The sequence below is a fragment of the Falco biarmicus genome, chromosome 4 (assembly GCF_023638135.1).
Source record: "Falco biarmicus isolate bFalBia1 chromosome 4, bFalBia1.pri, whole genome shotgun sequence".
NCBI classification, from domain to species: domain Eukaryota; kingdom Metazoa; phylum Chordata; class Aves; order Falconiformes; family Falconidae; genus Falco; species Falco biarmicus.
In genome coordinates, this window is record NC_079291.1 from 51860972 (window position 1) to 51878645 (window position 17674).

Below are 17674 nucleotides of genomic sequence, written 5' to 3' on the forward strand. Positions count from 1 at the left end.
AGAAATAGAAAAACCTAGGAAAATTCCTACTTTTTAAAAAAATGCTACTGAACCGAGCTATGAAATCTACTGTTTGCACAACTCCAGTCCAGCTATAATCCCCACTATAAAGATCCTCTGTACTTTAGAGATGGCATTTGCCAACCACTCCTTGGGGCATACTACTCCTTCTCCACTCTCCTAGTACTGCATTTAGCAAAGCAGAGCACTATTTGTGATTGCAGACTCTTCAAAGCTTATTATGCCCATATTTCAAATACAAAAGCCAAAGTAACTTGCAGTTTCTCCCTAAGCAGTCCCAGTGTTTTTGGATAGATTGTGTAATGCAGCTTGAACTCATGTGCTAATTGTTAATTTTAGGCTTTAAATAGGTTTTGTTCTATTGAAAGGCGGTAGGCTAAAGGTTTCTGTGAACTCTGGTTTTAGAAAAAAAGTTTAGGGCTCTTTTAGAGTTTGTTAGTGAATCAACTTTTGCATCTGTGGTGATATCTTTAAATGATACCTAATACAAAATAAAGTATGCCAAATGTGTATGCTTTTCTGAACTCTAAATGCAGTATTAGTTGCTTATATAATTTTGTCCTAATTATTTGTAGCCACTAATGGTGGTATTCTGAAATGGATCTGGCGAGTTCAAATTATGCTTCATTTTGAATGGTCTTGCTCTTAAACACTGAAATGTTCTTCTGTTCCTTTCTGAATCAAGACCTTATTTATTCCTGTTATCCATCCATTTACAAGTGACTGCTATTAATATACCTTGCTTGTTTCCAACTGCAACAGGTTTTTAAATGGAGATAAATATTTTAATCTGCTGTTAGGCTGCTTTATACATTATTCGGCAGAAAACCAAACCAATTCTGTGTCTGTGGTTTCTAAATTAAACCTAGTTTCCAATAACAGAATTAGACTCAGAGGTAAGTTTTTAATTTGGATTAATTTAATTTGGCAGTTGTAAGTGACAGGAGGATTGGAAAGCCAAAGAAAGAAAAAGTTGCCTAATTTCAATGAGGTATTTGTGTTTAAGACTGAAGGCTAATAATACCCTTTTTTTCTGCATCCTAGATTGGTTTATTTTCTTTTATGCCATTATTTGTGTTTAGTGAACAGCTGGGCCAGTAGTTCCCATTTGTAATCTTTTAGGTCTGTGAAGTAGCAGAGAAAGTAATGGACATTTGCAAATTAATACGTACTGTTATTTTCTGCTAATCTGATGTAGCTATCCTTTTTGAGCGCAGAGGTAATATCAGAGCAGACGTAATTACCGTGTTAAATCTAGTACTGCAGTAGAATATTTTGCTAATTAAACTTGTTGCATTTAAATTGCTTCCTTTGGATCACTATATAGAAGAGAACTGTTTTGAACAATAAATGAAACCACGTTCTTTCTCAGAGGCCTAGGATTGCAGATGGTCAGATTGCATGTGAAGCACCTAGGCTCTGAATTAGTCTTTTGTATGAAAGAGAGAAAGGTAATTTGAAAGTTTGAACTCCCTGTTCCTCCCACACATACACAGGAAGCTTGTCTCAAAATGAACAATTTTCTAAATAAAGACTAATAAGAAGCTAAATTAATTAGAAGGTGTGATTTGAAAAGACATTGATGAGAAGAGTCTGTCATTTTAGACAAATGGAATGGAGCTAAATAAATTAGGCCACATTAATATCTCATTGTTCTGTGAGCAGCTTTCTTTTATTGCATTCATTAGAGGGTACTTCTTGAAATGAGCTTTTACTAGCCATTACGGATTCAGTTCTCATTTACCAATGCCTAACACACAGTGCCTGCATTAAAAATGTTTCAGCAAATCCTCATAGTTTCTGAAAATTAATATTTATATTTCTGGATGCTGCACTTTTCATCTGCAACATAGTAGGCACCGAACATTAAGACTTTTCCCACTGAATTGTCAGTAAAGAAGTCTTACATTAAAAGACTTGGGAGGCAGAAATCAGAAATTTATAAAATAAACTGTATGCATAACTTGTACAGTAGAATCTTCCTCCAACTAATATTCTTTCCAGTATTTATTTATTTTGATAGAAAATACACTGTCTCATGACTTCAGTAGTCCTTTGATAGCTTTTTAAAATGTCTTTTAAAAGATTCCCTCAGTATATAATTAGCATATATTGGAAATGCGCATCTTATCACGCATTTCTTCCTCTCAAAAAACAAAGTCTATATTTTTCCTTTTCTTCTTCTCTCTCCTGCAGATGGAATATTTGGGCGATGTCAGCGAGTGCCAGTAGTAGACATATATAAATATGACATTTCACCTCCTGTTCTTCAGCGCCTAAGGATCATCCTGGAGAAGCTCTCACACAGAGGTATAGTAAAAACTGGAGTAGGGTTAGTTGTGCTGCGTTACAATTATCTTGTGCTCCCTCTGAGGTGATGTCTTCAGAAGTTTCCAAACACGGTGCCTTTCAGGCCCAGTAGTGCAGACTTTATACAAGTATAAAGCCGCCTGACTCACTGAATCTGCGACAAGGACTTGGTGAAGCAATTTCAGGAGACGTGCTTCTTCCCTTTGTAGTGCATGTCTGTGACTGACACTCTGTACAATGAAAGTTTAGTGTCTATGAATGCTGGTGTCATATAAATAAATCGGCAGGAAAGGAAAATAATTTACCACGTATACTTTTGCACCAGAGCATAGTTTAGGGTGCACGGGCAGAAAACACACAACTTACAGTTAGGTAGAAACAGTTCTTAACTTTCAAATTAATTCAGATAAGCAGAACTGCTCTGATTTCATTACAAGCTGCATCTACTCTGTTTCTTTTAATTTTTATTTGGTTTTCTGAAGTTAATTTTTGTGCTTTTTCTAAAGCCAGAAAGGATGTTAGAGCTTCTGAATGGCATAACTTGAACTAACAAACCAAAACTTGCATAAAGTGAAAGCCAAAAAAGGTGAATGAACTTTCTAGGTACTTACACATGAAATAAAGCTGTTAGAATAGCTGCTGGACCAGGAGATCTTTGTAATCTAAATTGTTCCAAGAGGACTTTTGGAATGGTTAATTTTGCATTTGCGTCATTTGTGTGGAGGTTTGTTCCTAAATATTTTCCACTTCCAATTTCAATTACAAACTAGTAATGTTATATTAGCATGATGCTAGTTTAATTACTAGAAAAAATTGATTACTTGTGAGTTCATGTCTATACTTAGGGGCTGGACTTCTAGTTTGGAAACCACTTATTTAGAGGATCAACAAAATTTTCAGAGATTTATTTCCTTTCCAGCAGCCCATCCACATGAAGCAAACTCATAAAAACTTGATTGTAGTAACTCCTGACTGATTTAGTTACATGTGAATAGTACTTGTGGCTCTTTAACTTGTCATTTTCTAAAGGCTAAGTTATGCAAGCAAATTTATGAAAATACTATTTCATCAGGGTAACATTGTACAAGCAGAAAAGCTAGTATCTGCTTTATGTTTGAATGTAGTAAAGAAGGGGGGCAGATTCATCGCAATAAGACAGCTAAATTGATATCTAAATTGATCATATCATAAATTGATCATGGACGGTCAGCACTCATTTACATTGCCTGAATATCAGTGGTGAGTCCTATACATGTAAAGCTTCCTCCATGGGGATGTCAGAGGTGAGAGACGTGCAGGAGACCCATGCCCTGCTGGAGGGGCACATTCAGAGGCTGGTATGATACCCCAGGTCATCTCAAAAGTTGCTTACCTGTCTCCATTTCCCTGACTACCATAAGTTTTTAGTTAATTCCACACAACTGATGTGACTTCCCCCTACTAAATGCTTCTCTGATCAATAAACCAACCCTTCCTAGGATCTGTCATGAGCAACCCACCTCCCTGGATGTGCCTGTTGCAATAAACTGCAGTATTCCGTCTTTGAAGGAAACTTAGGCCTTGAAACTTGGACTTGTCTCCTACTTTTTCATAGCAAGACAATGACAAAGAACACAGAGAATGAAACTGTGGTGGAGAATGAAAACACTTTAGCTTTTATCGTTTCTTAGACATGACATTTAGAGGTGCATACACAAATGTGTATATGCTTTGAACTGATATAAAACTTTTGTAAGCATTTTTTGTGGCCTGTGGGTATCCCAGTGAAGGGAATCCTAAATATGTCTGTAAAAGATAACAGAATGTTTGAATGCTCTTGTTCAAGTGATTGATGTGATAAAATCACTTTTTTTTTTTTTCCCCTCAGTATCCTTAAATTCTGAACTGTTTAGTGAGGACAGAAATATGGAAGGAGTAGAATCAATACAGTCTATCAGATTAATGGATTACTGACATCAGATTGCTAAAAGAAGACTCTGCTCTTTGCTAGTGCTATCAGATGTAATACACCTAGACCTTAGGTCATGTTTTTTGGCTGTGGTGGTCACTTGCACAGTTTCCTCCTGTAAATTGTGTGCAAACCACTATGACCACTTCTGCAGTGTGGATAAGCAAGATGTCAAGACCACACAAATGTTTCAGGTAACCTCAAGAAAGGGCTTAATTTTTTCAGAAGTCTTATTTCCTTTGTAGTATTCCATTCTTGTCTGCTCCACAAGATACTGACTAACTCCACATGGTGATACTCACCTTCCCTGGAAAGGATAGGGGACAGCATCTCATCTCTCCTTTTTGTAAACTGCAGGACAATTTTCTTTTGAAAGACTATATAGTAGGTCCTATAATAAACAAAACTTTATTAGTAAAGTCTATATTGAATACTTTCTATTTTTATTAGATGCATATACAGTTAAGGACCAGATATTTTGGAGGTTATTGACTTGTTAACTAGGTTCTTATTTATTTATTTTTCTAATGTGACTTGTTTTTTCTTTTTTGTTTCCTTTCTGATGTTGTCTTGTAGTATTACTAATCACCTCTTTCTTTCTAGCAATAGTCTGTTGACATCTATTTCCACAGAATTAAAAATAATAATCCATAGAAAGCCTCATAAAATTTACATCCTCTTTCTTTCCTGTTTGCTGATCACTTCTAAGTGATGCTTATGTTTGAATCATGGTCTAAATGGAGGTTTGTATGGTCAGGTGCTGTAAAACAAAGGACAACATGATATGTATGGCAAATATAATTTGTGATTCTGCCAGCTTGAAATGTTTACTACAATAGGGAAGCATACGACAGAGGCTTAGATGAGTGACACAACTGATGGTAATCTGTTTAATAAAGGACTTTGACTAAAATTGAATTCAGGTTTCATAATGATATAGTTATTATGTCTTCTTTACACATTGAGTCTATCTTTGTCTACATTATCTACTAGTAGGTGATAGAAATGAATGCCTTGGAACATTAGATAGTTTCCTACAAAGAAATGATCTGTTAGCATTCAAATACCCTTGTTAACGGCATTTTCACTCACACTGTCCTTGAGTCAATCAAATCTTTCTAAATACTCTTCACGAAGATTTTCTGAAGATTCACTTTATAAATGTGACCATATGGGAAAAGCACTTCCCATAGTTGCTGAAACATGATGAATCACTTTCTGAAGTTGGTAGTGCTATAATTCATAATTTATGAGGGCTTGAAACATTTCTCATTGATAAACAGGACAATAAAAAGGATGCTGTTTAGATAGGACTAAATCAGTGGAAAAAGGAAATGAAGTATCAGGATGGAGGGGTGAATAAGCAGTGCCTGAAGGAAATGGAAATACTTATCCCTACGGCTGGTCTTCTACGTCCTCTTGTCCAGCTTGGGAGAAGACACTTCTTGGAATATACCAACAATGATAAATCATCTATGCACTTTCCTGTTTGACCTGAAATGCACAATTATTATTTTTTTTTTACTTAAATGGATTAAATAGATTATAAAATGTTTTCTTTTCTTGTCCCAACAATATTACTGTGAAGACAAAATGATCGCATCACTAAGATTCTTAGCAAGCCTGTGGAAACAGTTTCACACTGATTATTTACCTATAAGACTAGAAGTACAGAAATTGGGATAGAAGGACTAATCATGGTACATTATAACTCAAGCAGTAATGCATAAATGATACTTGAAATAGTAGCATAAGCAATCATAAAAGAGAACAGTAGTATTTCTCAACTTGTTTACTCCAAGAAGGACTTATGTTAGTTTTATAGAATAGTTTCCAACTAGTAATTCAGACTAGGTGATAACATGGTACTAAGTCTGTGAAAGCGCAGCTGCCATAGCAGTGAGCGTTATTGACAAAAGAGCTCAGAGATGGAGCCTGGAGGACACACTTCTTAAAGGTATCAGAAGAAGTGTGTTCGCTCAGAGTCACAAGAAATGCCCATCTGACTTAGAATTCTGCCTCTGGGCGTGGCCACTGTGCCTGTTTAGGGAAAAAATATAAAGAAAGTTCAAGCATACAGAAACATTTTACAGCGTTCATACTTTCTCAGTGTTACGTGCTTGGCGGCATATGGTTGTCTTGAACTGGAAGTCATGTTCTTGTGTTTGCTATATGCCCTGTGGACACTATTTCTAGCACAGTTTGACATAACACTGTGTATTAGAAACAAAGCATGTTAGCTAATAATCAGTAGTTTAGCTTCTGTCTCATGGTTCACTTAAATATTAACAAAGTTGCAGCTGTTGACACTTTACTGCAGGAACCATGCAGCATGAGTATGACAAAAAAAAAATCAGATAGATGTTTTTTTGTTTTTAGTAAGTTGGAGTCATTACTAAAAGATTCTTGAGTATGTTTGTTGCTACTTAATTTTTGCTGTAACACTTTCTTGTTCAAAACTTTACTTTCAAAGAAAGTTTCACATTATTATGAAGAAAGTCCCGCTTAAAGACATTTAAATATCGACAGTGTTATTAAAAGAACCGAAAAGAATAGGATATAGGATAGACTTTTTAAATTCATGTAGCTCAGGTCAGCAAGATGTTCAGGAGAGGCTCATGGGCTGTGAAAATAGGCAACAGATTTACAGACTATTTGAAAAAAAATAGCACCTTTTTCCTCTTGTTTGTTTTCTTTGCAACCCAGGAAGCTCTTGACAGGGAGGAAAAAAATACTTGTGCTAAATTAATTCTAAGCAGTTAAGTGTAAGGTGATTAATATAACTTTGCTAAAAATAATTTTATACTCTTACAGCAAATTTGTTTTAAAAAATAAAATGATTTACAATCAGTTAACTTGAAAATTGAAATGGATGTGACTTGTCACATGCAGCATGAATTACGAAAGGGTTGCTAAATATTTCAGTCAGGACTATTTTTCAAGGAAAAGTATCATTTGTTACTACAACAAAGGTAACGGACTTGAAAGTAAACCTTTATAAGCTCAGTTTTGAAATAAACTTAAAAGGAATAATGCAGTTCTTGCACATATTTGCAAGGTGATTATCACATCATTATGGAAGTATATAGAAAGCTGAAACCAGGAGAGGTGGGAGACAGCAGGTTTTTCTTTGAATTCAAATATTGATATAAAGGAAGGCGAACTCTTTTTTTGGCCTTTAGGAAAAAAAAGTATATTTGAAAAGAGCAGTGCATTTACATCAAATTTCCTGGGTATCAGCTGGGTCCAGACATCTGTGTATGGAGCAAATTCTTCTCCTAGACGGTGCTGAAGCCAGGAATTGAAGCATAAACCCCATGACATGCTACACTGGAGGAACTCAGCCGGGACTGGACATACTTACCTTCTGCTGGTATCACTGTCATGCTGCCTTAACTTTGTGGCTCAATGGACAGTAATGCACTGAAAAGAAATTCTTGCCTGTATTAAGTGCTAAAGCACCACTGAAATTTTTTGGTCCTTAAAGACCTAAATAGAACTTCAGAAAACTAAGAATGAGTTTCAGCAAAACCAAAAAGATTTATTTATAAAGCAGAAAGAATACATTTTGAAATAATTTTTGAACACCTGTGTGTTGCACAGCACAGAACAAAAAAATACAGTTGTTTTTTTTTTCTGTTTGGTTTCTTGTATGGATGCTTTGCTTACCAGACATAATCTGGCATGATGTTGCCTTCCTCTTTGCCATATAAGACATTTGTGAAAAATGTTCTTTTCAGGAAATTGGTATTTATGAAAAATGTGTTTTCATTACAAAAATTTATTATAGGAGCAAAGCAGATCCTATGTATTTGGGGAAAGATATTAGAAATTATAGAAGAAAACTTTTAAAATATATATTTAATTTTATCTGCATCCATAACTGTTGTGTAAATCTTTTTGATCTTGTATCATTTCAGTATTGCTTTTCTGGAAGATATGTATGTCATCCCAATAGCATCATATTCCTTTTGTTTAAAAAGAATGATCAATCAGAGCTTTTACTTGTGTTTTTGATAAGATAACACATTAACTAGTATGCTTGATAGAAAGCAGAAATGGTCTGCATGTCTCCTTTGTGTCATGTTTCTGTCAAACAGCAGTGACGATTGCTGACTAAGACCAGGAAATATTAAATTCTTTGTGGCCCAGATAACTTTAAAGTTCTTCCAAAGGAAGCGAAGAAAATAGTGATAATATAATGCAAATACCAAAGGCTGTCGATCAATTCCTGCCTTGCCTCCTTTGTTTTGAAGATCTCTGTGGCACCTCATGGATCTTAACCTGTGCATTAATGCTTAGTCTTTTCCATGAAGTTTTCTGTGCTGGTTCTTCCACAGTTTGTTCTTTTTCTTGTCTTTGAAATTTGGAGACTGCCTCTGTTTCCTCCCTCTCTGGAAAAAAACTAAAGAAGTCTTTTCTTGTTCCTGTTGGACAGCACTGAGCAAGGTCACCAGGCTTCCCTGGATGGCCTTGTTCTCAGCATTAAACTGAGCAACAGCTCAACAACAAAAAGTCTTTGGATTTGGGTTATTCATTAACTTGTTGCTCTAATAATGTCACATGTGGCTTGGAACATCATTCTTACTCTCTTAGGTCATTCTTTAAAAAAATTAACACGTTCCACAGGACCTTGGTCTGGGAATACACTAAGCTTCAAGTGGTGTGGGTACACAATATGTTTTTAAAACACACTCGAACACACAACAATCAAATTGCAGTTCATTGACAGTTGTTCCTATACTTGGAATGTCAGCAAATGTCAGCTCAAGCATGAGATTACTTCTTTAGCTGCTGTGTTCTCCAATAATGCTACTCTTGGAAATTGTGAGTAACAGTATAGCATATCCAACCTAATTATGCTGTTTTGTGTCCTTAATTATAATATATTTACATATTCAACATAAGACTATTTTTTTATCATTGCACTACTAGTGTTTTCTTCCTTACTTGTTTATTACTAGGGAATTTGTTTTCCTTTTCTATTTCTGTATTCATTACATTTGTCTGTCTGCAGCTTTTATCTCTATCTACATGGCCTCACATTCTTTTAATATATCAACACTTAATGACACCTAATGCTTGACGTATTTTTAGTTTTATAAAAGGACATTAAATTCTGAAACATTTAGGCTTACTTTTTGAAAATCATGATTTTAATTTTATTCATACAGAACCTCAATAGGGAGATCAGGTCCCTCACAGTACACCATGGTATGATTTGAAGCTTTAATTTGTTTTAGTAATCAGTATGAATTCCTACAATTTTTTTTCTCCTTTGCTCTACAGAATATATACACACACACACACACACACACACGCACACTTTTCGCTTAAGATGTTTTCATTCTTTATCTTATGGCTTTGTCAGAATGCTTCTGATAAATGTAGCAGTTTCTGCCAAAGGCTGGCTGATATTAAATCTCTTTTTCAGTTCCACTTGTGTTTTCTTTCATGCTGATTCTTAGCATATACTCACTGTATTTCACAGGTTCTCCTGTTTTGTTTTGCTTATATATGTGTATGGTCATGGATCAACAGTGCAGTTCATGATAATAAAATCATACCATCCCCCAAACACTTGTCAATTGCTCAGTTTCTCTTTTGAAGCTTCTCATAGTCTTAAAATGGCAAAAAGGACTTTCCCCTAATTTTTAATCTTTTATTCCCATTGCCGTTTGGTTTCTAATTAAGCATTGCACAGCATATTTAACTGAAGTGTCTCAGATCTTTTAGGAAGACTTTAAATAATCTTCCTCTGACTTAGCGTATGTCAAACAGCTATCAAATGACTTTCTTATTCTTGGCCCCATTTTGGGGTTTCTGTGGGGTTTTTTGAATGCAGTATTTTCACATTTCTTTAGCATGGTCAAAAAATTGACATTCTTTTCCTTATTTTACCTGTGAGCTACCCAACAACACAAAATATCTGACTCAGTAAGTATAAGGTTGCTGAGTCTGCAACATTTTAGAAACTGACCTGTTCCTTCCTTTTAGGTTTTTATAGCTCCACTTGCTTTTGTGAAGAGGAAAAATTCCTGTCTGAGCATCCTCTAGTCTGATACATTCCGAGAAAGCTGGTTTATCTTCAGGTGCTCCTTCACGTTTGCTGTTCTATTACTTTTTTCTCGTCTGATAAAAAAATGCTGTTAGAGATGGTAACACTCTCTGTGCATCTATCACTTTCCCTTCTAGTAGTTTTTCATCTGTCCCCAGTTTAAACAGTATTTGACCAGACTTGAGCTTTTCTTGTGTAATAAATATCATGAAATGCTTTTCTAGAAAATCACTAGCTATGTAGAGGAGCAAAAGAGCATTAGTGTCACTGCTGGGCTAAAATCAGCTGTTACCCATTTGTTCAGAAGCAGCTGGCTCTTGCATACACATTACAGCCAATGCATTATTTTTGTGTTTTGGAGCTGGTCAGACTCAACCTGCATTTTACCCAGCTGATAGGCCAAAAAAGGTATCTAAGATGCATGGAGAGGGGACACAGATACTGCAGAAAAGTGCAGGGAGTGTGATATCAGGCAGGGGGAGAGCATGCAATACAAGGGAATAGCATAGCTGCTCTTCTGAGCTTGAGAGGGTTGGTCCAGAAACTTGGGCTCAGGGTGCTAAGAAACTTTTTTGTAATGAAAGGAGTTGACTAAAAAGGCAATAGGTGGGGGAAGAGGGACTGTAGATTTTTTTTCTCTGTCAGGCTCCAGCTAGCTGACAAGCAGCAACTGATCTGAGTCAGTGTCCCAAATCTGGCCCTTGAGGGAGCTACTTACCCTTAGAGATACCATCACACTGATTGACTTAATTGATGGCACAATGAACATGGTAAAAATATAGAACAATCTACAAATGATAAAGATATGTTAACCTTACCCAAGAATTTAATTCCATAATCACTGAGTTTTATTTAATCATGTTTTGTATTAATTTTTTTCTCACAGTAAGTGCCTGGTTTATAACACATTGGAATGTCTTTGCTGTGCTCAAATGTTAAGAAATAACCATGGTGAAAAAAAGTCTCTGTTAGTTGTAGGAGTAAAGGAATGGAAGGAAGGTCACACTTAGTCACAGATGTGACCCACGGTTGTTTCTGTACAAGCACAATTGCACAACTTGAAACTGACTGCAACTTGTATGATGTCTTGGGTATTAAGCTTTGTGAGTTTCCAGGCAGTTTGCATTTGCTGAGATATTCCAATGAATACATGTTTTGCGAAAAGATCCCCTCCGCGCCTCCCCCCCCCCCCCCCAATTTTTCAAGGAGCTATTATGTTGCCATTTATTGCTATATTTGCAAGATGACATCTTTTGATGGAGTATTTTTTGCAAACTTTAAATTCCACATTGGTCCTCATTAGGAGCTGCTGGTTGATTTCCTTCATGGCAAATGACCAATATGCAATATTACATATCTGTCCATAGTGAAAAAGACTTTCTGAGAAATTGTTAGGGTATATTACAAATTTCAAATTTACAATTTCCTTTGGTGTTGTCCTTATGTGAAAAATTTAACAACTACAGGTCAAATAATTAATGTTAAATACATAGAAATGCTTAGAGGAATCATGGAAGTGCTGATTAGGTGGACATCTGGGAGTTATCTAGTTCAGTCTCTGTCTAAAAGCAGGATAACTGGAAACTGTATCAGATTGCCTGCCTGAGTCTTGAAAACTTCCAAGGAATGGAATTTTAAAATCTTTGTGTTTTACCCGAAGTTTGACCTGTTTGGCTAGCCCCTGAGAGAAGGTTCTTGCCATGTGCAACATAATCCTCCCACACTACATCTTGTGGCTTTTGTTCCTTGTTTTATTATCAGTCAAAAGTAAGATGAATTTGACTCTGTTGTGTTTTAAACTACCCTCTATGCTGCTGTAGGCTGCATTGCTGCTGGCTAAGGTCCACTCGTAGTCGCTTCTTCACAACACAAAAGTAGCCCCTGTGCCATCTCTTCTTGCTGGTCGTATGACACAACCAGCTTGGTAACCCTCTGGTGGACTTTCTACAGTGTCAGTTTCTTTACTGAACCCCTGTTCAAGAAATTGTGTCAAAAAATGGACACAGTAATCTAGATGTGCCCACACTGCTGCTGAGTAGAGAAGGGTAATACTCTCCTTTAAGTGCTGTCTATTCTCCTAATGTAGCCCAATATAGGCTAATAAAATCACTTCTATTTTATTATTTTTTAGTATGCCAGGAAAGCAAACCAAAAGGCACTCCTTGGACCACATCACCTCTTTCATAAATTATTCTTTGAATTTAAGTACTGAGTTTGGAGCATTACTTTTCTTCATTGCTCAGAGTTGCTTATGCATTTTGTACAGATGCTTTCTTTCCCACTCTACCCCTTCCTCAGTAGCAGGAGAGTAAGCAAATAAAAAGACTTAAGCATTCCAGCTCAGCTTTTTTGAATAGTTTGATGAGTTTAAGGTCTTTCCAGGTAGACTGTAACCAAGCTATGTTCACTTCTGATAATGTTACAGTTAGTGACATTCAATAGTGTCAAACATTGAGGTTTTCATTCTGTTTGTAGTTACTAGGTTTTAGCAGCCATCCAGCTAATAGTCACATTCAAGATGTTAGAGGGATTTAATACTAGCTGCAAAACAATGTAAAAAAATCCCTCCTTATTCAAAACTCTACATGATCAAAAGGTCAGTTATTTTGTTCAGTTGCATACCTTTTCTCTTTGCAACTCCCCATGAGATAGGTCTGTTCTCTGTAAAATTCCTAATTTCCCATTTAAGCAGCAGTAGAAATATATAAGCAAGATATAATTCCAAAAGAAAAAGACACTTTCTTTCATCTCCCACTTTTTCTGCCCCCAAAATATTAGCTGGAATTGCTGCATCCCTGCCTCCGTGGGGCCACCCTGCTGTTGCCCACTTGCCCTTGCCTCTCCACAGAAGCAGCTGGCTGTTTGTTCCTGTGGAGACCTCAGCCGGTTACTCAGCACACAGAGACCTGCTGAATCTTTGTTTCACTTTTCTCTGGGGTAGTTGCTAGACAGCAATCCTCACTGTCAGGCCCGTGACCCCACCATCTCCTCCAGGTTGCTTGCAGCTCCTACCGGCTTTTCCATCAACCTCTTCTTATCTGGGAGGAGAGTTAGTGCAAAGTACTTGTGCTAAGTGGCCCCTTGGGCCTCTTCCCCTCAATCTCCTCCTGGTGTCTCTTGTAGGTTTTCTTCTAAAAAAGGCAAAATTTTAAAGGTTTGGACTTTTCCTCTGTAAAGAATAATATTTAGGCTCTTCAAACAATATTTGATATTCATCACCAATAAATTTCTAACCTAAGAGGTTTATGACTTTATAATAAAACTGTACATATACTAACTTTAATGAGTATCACCATGCACTGAAAGTATTTGCTAAGGTCAGTTCTATGTGACTTGGGCCAGTCACTCCAAGTGGAAAAAGAAACAGAGATTAAAAAATTCATTAGGTTTAAAATTGTTCACCTAAACACTTCATAAAATATTTATGAATAATGAATACTTTTACAGAAGTCAGAAATTAATTGGAAACATAGAAGAAGGGTTGAACTCACCATCTAATGAAATCATGATGAATAAGTCAATCAGCCCTACAATAGGAAGAAAGATGCATTATCTTATGTTCTGAGTTATAGCTCCAACATTACCACCAGTCTTCATTGGAAACTCTCTACAAGATCGAGCATTAGCATTTTTTTGCATTTATGTGGGAGAGACAATTTTAGAATATTCTTCCCTTCCATCAAAGTGAACTTTGTTCAGACACTGCCTGTAGGCTTGAGCAGAGGGCAGTGAATGCTTAGAGAGCCATACACTGAATTTAAATTTAAAATTGAAATGTTCATCAACACTGAAAACTTCTTACTACCATCTTATTAACTTGTGAGGTAATTCCACCAGTCAATAAATAAAAAAGGAATGTGGCCCTCAGTGTGGGTTGCTTAAAATGGGAGTATTTTCTTTAAGCTGAGAATAACACTAGAAAGACTGGATACAAAATTCAATTCAGAAATGAGAAAAATACACTTCAATGCATCGCACTGGAACACAGCTTTTTCTCCCTTGTGGGCAGTGCAAAACCTGTCTGCTTTTAAATTTTAATTAAAACTTAGATTAGTTATGACCATCTAATCCTTCCTTTGCACTGCAGTGTCTGATCACTATGTATAAGTATCCAAAGTTTAATCTACTTCTGGTCCTCCTAGATTTGACAGTCTAATTAAATGCTCAACTTTAGCACTTAGTATATAAGAAATCCCACTTCACGTTTCGGTAAGATTTTAGATAAAATTGGTCACTTAACTGTTCTGCTGGAATCTTTCTGAATAATTTTATTGTTTCATCTTTACTACTGCATTCTTCTGCTTTAGGAACCAACAGATAACCTTCCTGCGTTATGCTAAAAATTTTATTTGAAGGCTTAGCTAAGCATTAATAGTAAAGTGTTACTGACATCTTACTGGGTTGTCTTAAAAACATACCTTCAGTATCAAAATTAGTATATAAAAATCTGTGAACATACAAACACTGGTTCTAAAACTAATGGCTCATTATTTTTTTTTTTATAAAATCCACCCTATTTTTCTCTGTGGGGAGTGATGACCTAAGGAGATGTACAAATATCTGTCTCAAATATTTCTTGCACATGACCTTGCCCTTCTCTCTGCTGTTCTGTTCACTTTTCTTCTGTCTGGGATTCTGCCCTTCGCCTCATCCCAGGTTCCTTATGACTAATTCCTCTCCTTTGAACTTAAAGAAGAGATGATGTTCATCTCTCATTCTTAGGCCAGCAGCTAATCATTAAAAAAAAAAAAAAAGCAGCAAGCTCTAGCACAAGTCTACTGTCTCCTCTTAAGTAGATCTTTTCCCTTATGCAGGTTTGCTCAATGGGTAAGCAGGTGAACCATGTTCTGGTAATGCCAGCACATGTATGGATGGAGATGTTATTTCAGTTGTTCTTAGGAAGTTTGTTGACAGCAGGTTTAAATTTGCTCTATGGGGGGCCATATTGACTAAAAAAATATATTTAAAGGGTTGCAACGTTGCAAAACTATTAATCCCCTCCCCCCCCATTCCCCCCCTCTATTCCATCCCATTCTTAATGACAGTGAGTCCCAAGATGGTGCTTCAAGCGCTTTGCCACCTCGCCTTGACTCTGCTGTTGCTGAACTGAAAACATGTGCTCTGGTTGTGTGGATGGCATCTGTCTCACACAGCTGTGACTCCACAACCTCCATATGCTGGGGCTGTCTTTGTAAATAAAAGACCAACAGGCACTTTTAGGGTGTGATTTATCTGTGTAACTTAGACAACTGTAGGATAAAGTGAATTGTATCCTAGATTTCACTGACCATGTTACTTAGCTCTCCATTGACTAGGGAGTCTGTGGCTGATTGCCTCTGCTCTTCCATTTAGTCACGTGAGTTTTGTCTTTTGTGTCTCACTAAATACAATATTAAGTTCAACCAAGTTCCAGGCCCTGCAGAGAGGTGTTTAGAGGAGTTCAGTTGTACTTTAAGGGTAAGTAAGTAGCTTCTGGTACAGCTTTAATATCATACATACTGAACAGAACCTGAGAAACAATTTCAAATTCCCAGTGCCAAGGTCACTGAAACAAAATAGCCTTTGCTGCAGTTTCTCTGGCCCATACTCTTGCAACATTTTAATTATTTTTCTGATATCCTCTGGGTACCCATCAGCTATCCATGAAGCAGCATAAACTAATCAGTGCTCAAATTCTGACCTTTGTTGAATAGCAAGCACTCAGGCAATTTCTAATCCTGCTGTGTTATTTTGGCATAAACTTTTTAATGTAACTCATACTAGAATAGGTCCTGGTTTTATCTTGAACTTTAGTTTGACAGGTCATGGTACAGGCCCTTGCCTGACAACTGATAGTATGAACTCATCTTCATTGGAAGTTACTCAACCTTTAGCCTTGAGAATATTCTTGTGATCTTAAAGTTTCTGTTGTTTTATACTTCACCACTTCTCTTTAGGGCAAGACAAACCTATTTACATGTCTTTTATTTTCTGGTAACTCCATCATGTAGTATTATTTTCCATTTTCTTTAAACAATAGTTTAAATGCAGTAGATTGACCTGTGTCTTTCAGAACATTTGTCTTTTCGGGGGGGAAGCTATTGTACCTTTATAAATGTCACAAATGCTGTGGTAAGATATCTGTTGAAATAGTCAAACTGCAATATTTTCCCTCTTACAACAGAAGTAGGTCTGGAATGTCCTTATTTGAAACTATTTCATTAATTTCAAAATGCAGCATCCATCTTGATTTCTATGTTAGTCACTCTTTGCTAAAGTTACTGAAAGCATCAATTTTTATAATAAAACCTGCCATTTTAGAGGCTTTCACTTCCCTGCTGTTTTACTGAGCAAGTTACAGTTGAGGGTGGGTGGTGCTGCGAAGGAAATGGGATTGTTTTTTCTACATTTTGTCATACAGGAGTATTCTGAGATGTTTCTTTTTGTTTTCATTTTTCTGTTTCAAGGATTAAGAAAATAGAAGAAAAGTACTCAGAAGTACAAGCCTAGGACTGTGAAATCAAAGCATGCCTGAAAAAAACAAAACCCAAATGTACTGATTTTCTGGAGGATTTGTGCTAACCCATTGAAAGGCTTGGGTGAACTAGGTTTTCCAGACTGAATTTTATGATGGTACAACTACCTAGGACTTGAGAGATCAAAGGACGATAATTAAGTCTCTTGTTTTCCCACATGGATGACTGAGCAATAGGCCAACAAACTCTTCCTTTAAAATGAAACTTCTTGCAGAAGTGTAACAATATTCGTTCTGGGAAGCAGCTTATTATTAAATCAATAATGACTGTTTGTTATTGTGCTACTGAGGACTAGTGGTATTAAGGACAGTGTTTGCATTAAGAACAAGGTATAAGTGTAATAGCTTTCCTTTATTTATTTTCACTGATATTATTTTATCTATTTTAAAAGCTTTTTTTAAAATCTGATTTCTTTTTTAAGTGTTTTATCTGCATAAATAATTTGACAAATGTAAAGATCTGATGAGCTGACTACATCCTTGACAGTGTACTTAGGTAAGTTAGTGAGTTGCTTTTACAAGTAATTCTAGGTATGAAAATCAGGCACGATGTCAGAAACCAAGGTGAAACTTTTTATAAGAGTCAGAACATTTATAACCTCTTATAAGAGTTTCCAAAACATCCATCATCACCCTGCACAGATGCTGCAACTTTAGCAATGCAATAAAGACCAAGCAGCAGGTAGAGCATGCATATTGATTTTTGCACTGCAGGACACTGAATCCCACAAAGGAGAATTTAACCAAAATACAGGAACCCTGAGAGTAGTGTCACCAGTTCTGAGATGGGAGAAAACATCCTCAGGCTATTATCCCTGTTATA

At 36.4% G+C, this 17674-nt stretch overlaps 1 protein-coding gene across 1 annotated transcript in view; it reads left to right on the forward strand.

Annotated features, from left to right (window-relative positions):
• Nucleotides 1–17674, forward strand: part of PTPRN2 (protein tyrosine phosphatase receptor type N2) — a 663537-nt gene that overhangs the window by 169473 nt on the left and 476390 nt on the right. The window contains exon 3 of the mRNA XM_056337581.1: nucleotides 2218–2331. Coding sequence (XP_056193556.1) covers nucleotides 2218–2331 — 114 coding nt within the window. The remainder of the gene's footprint in view (nucleotides 1–2217; nucleotides 2332–17674) is intronic.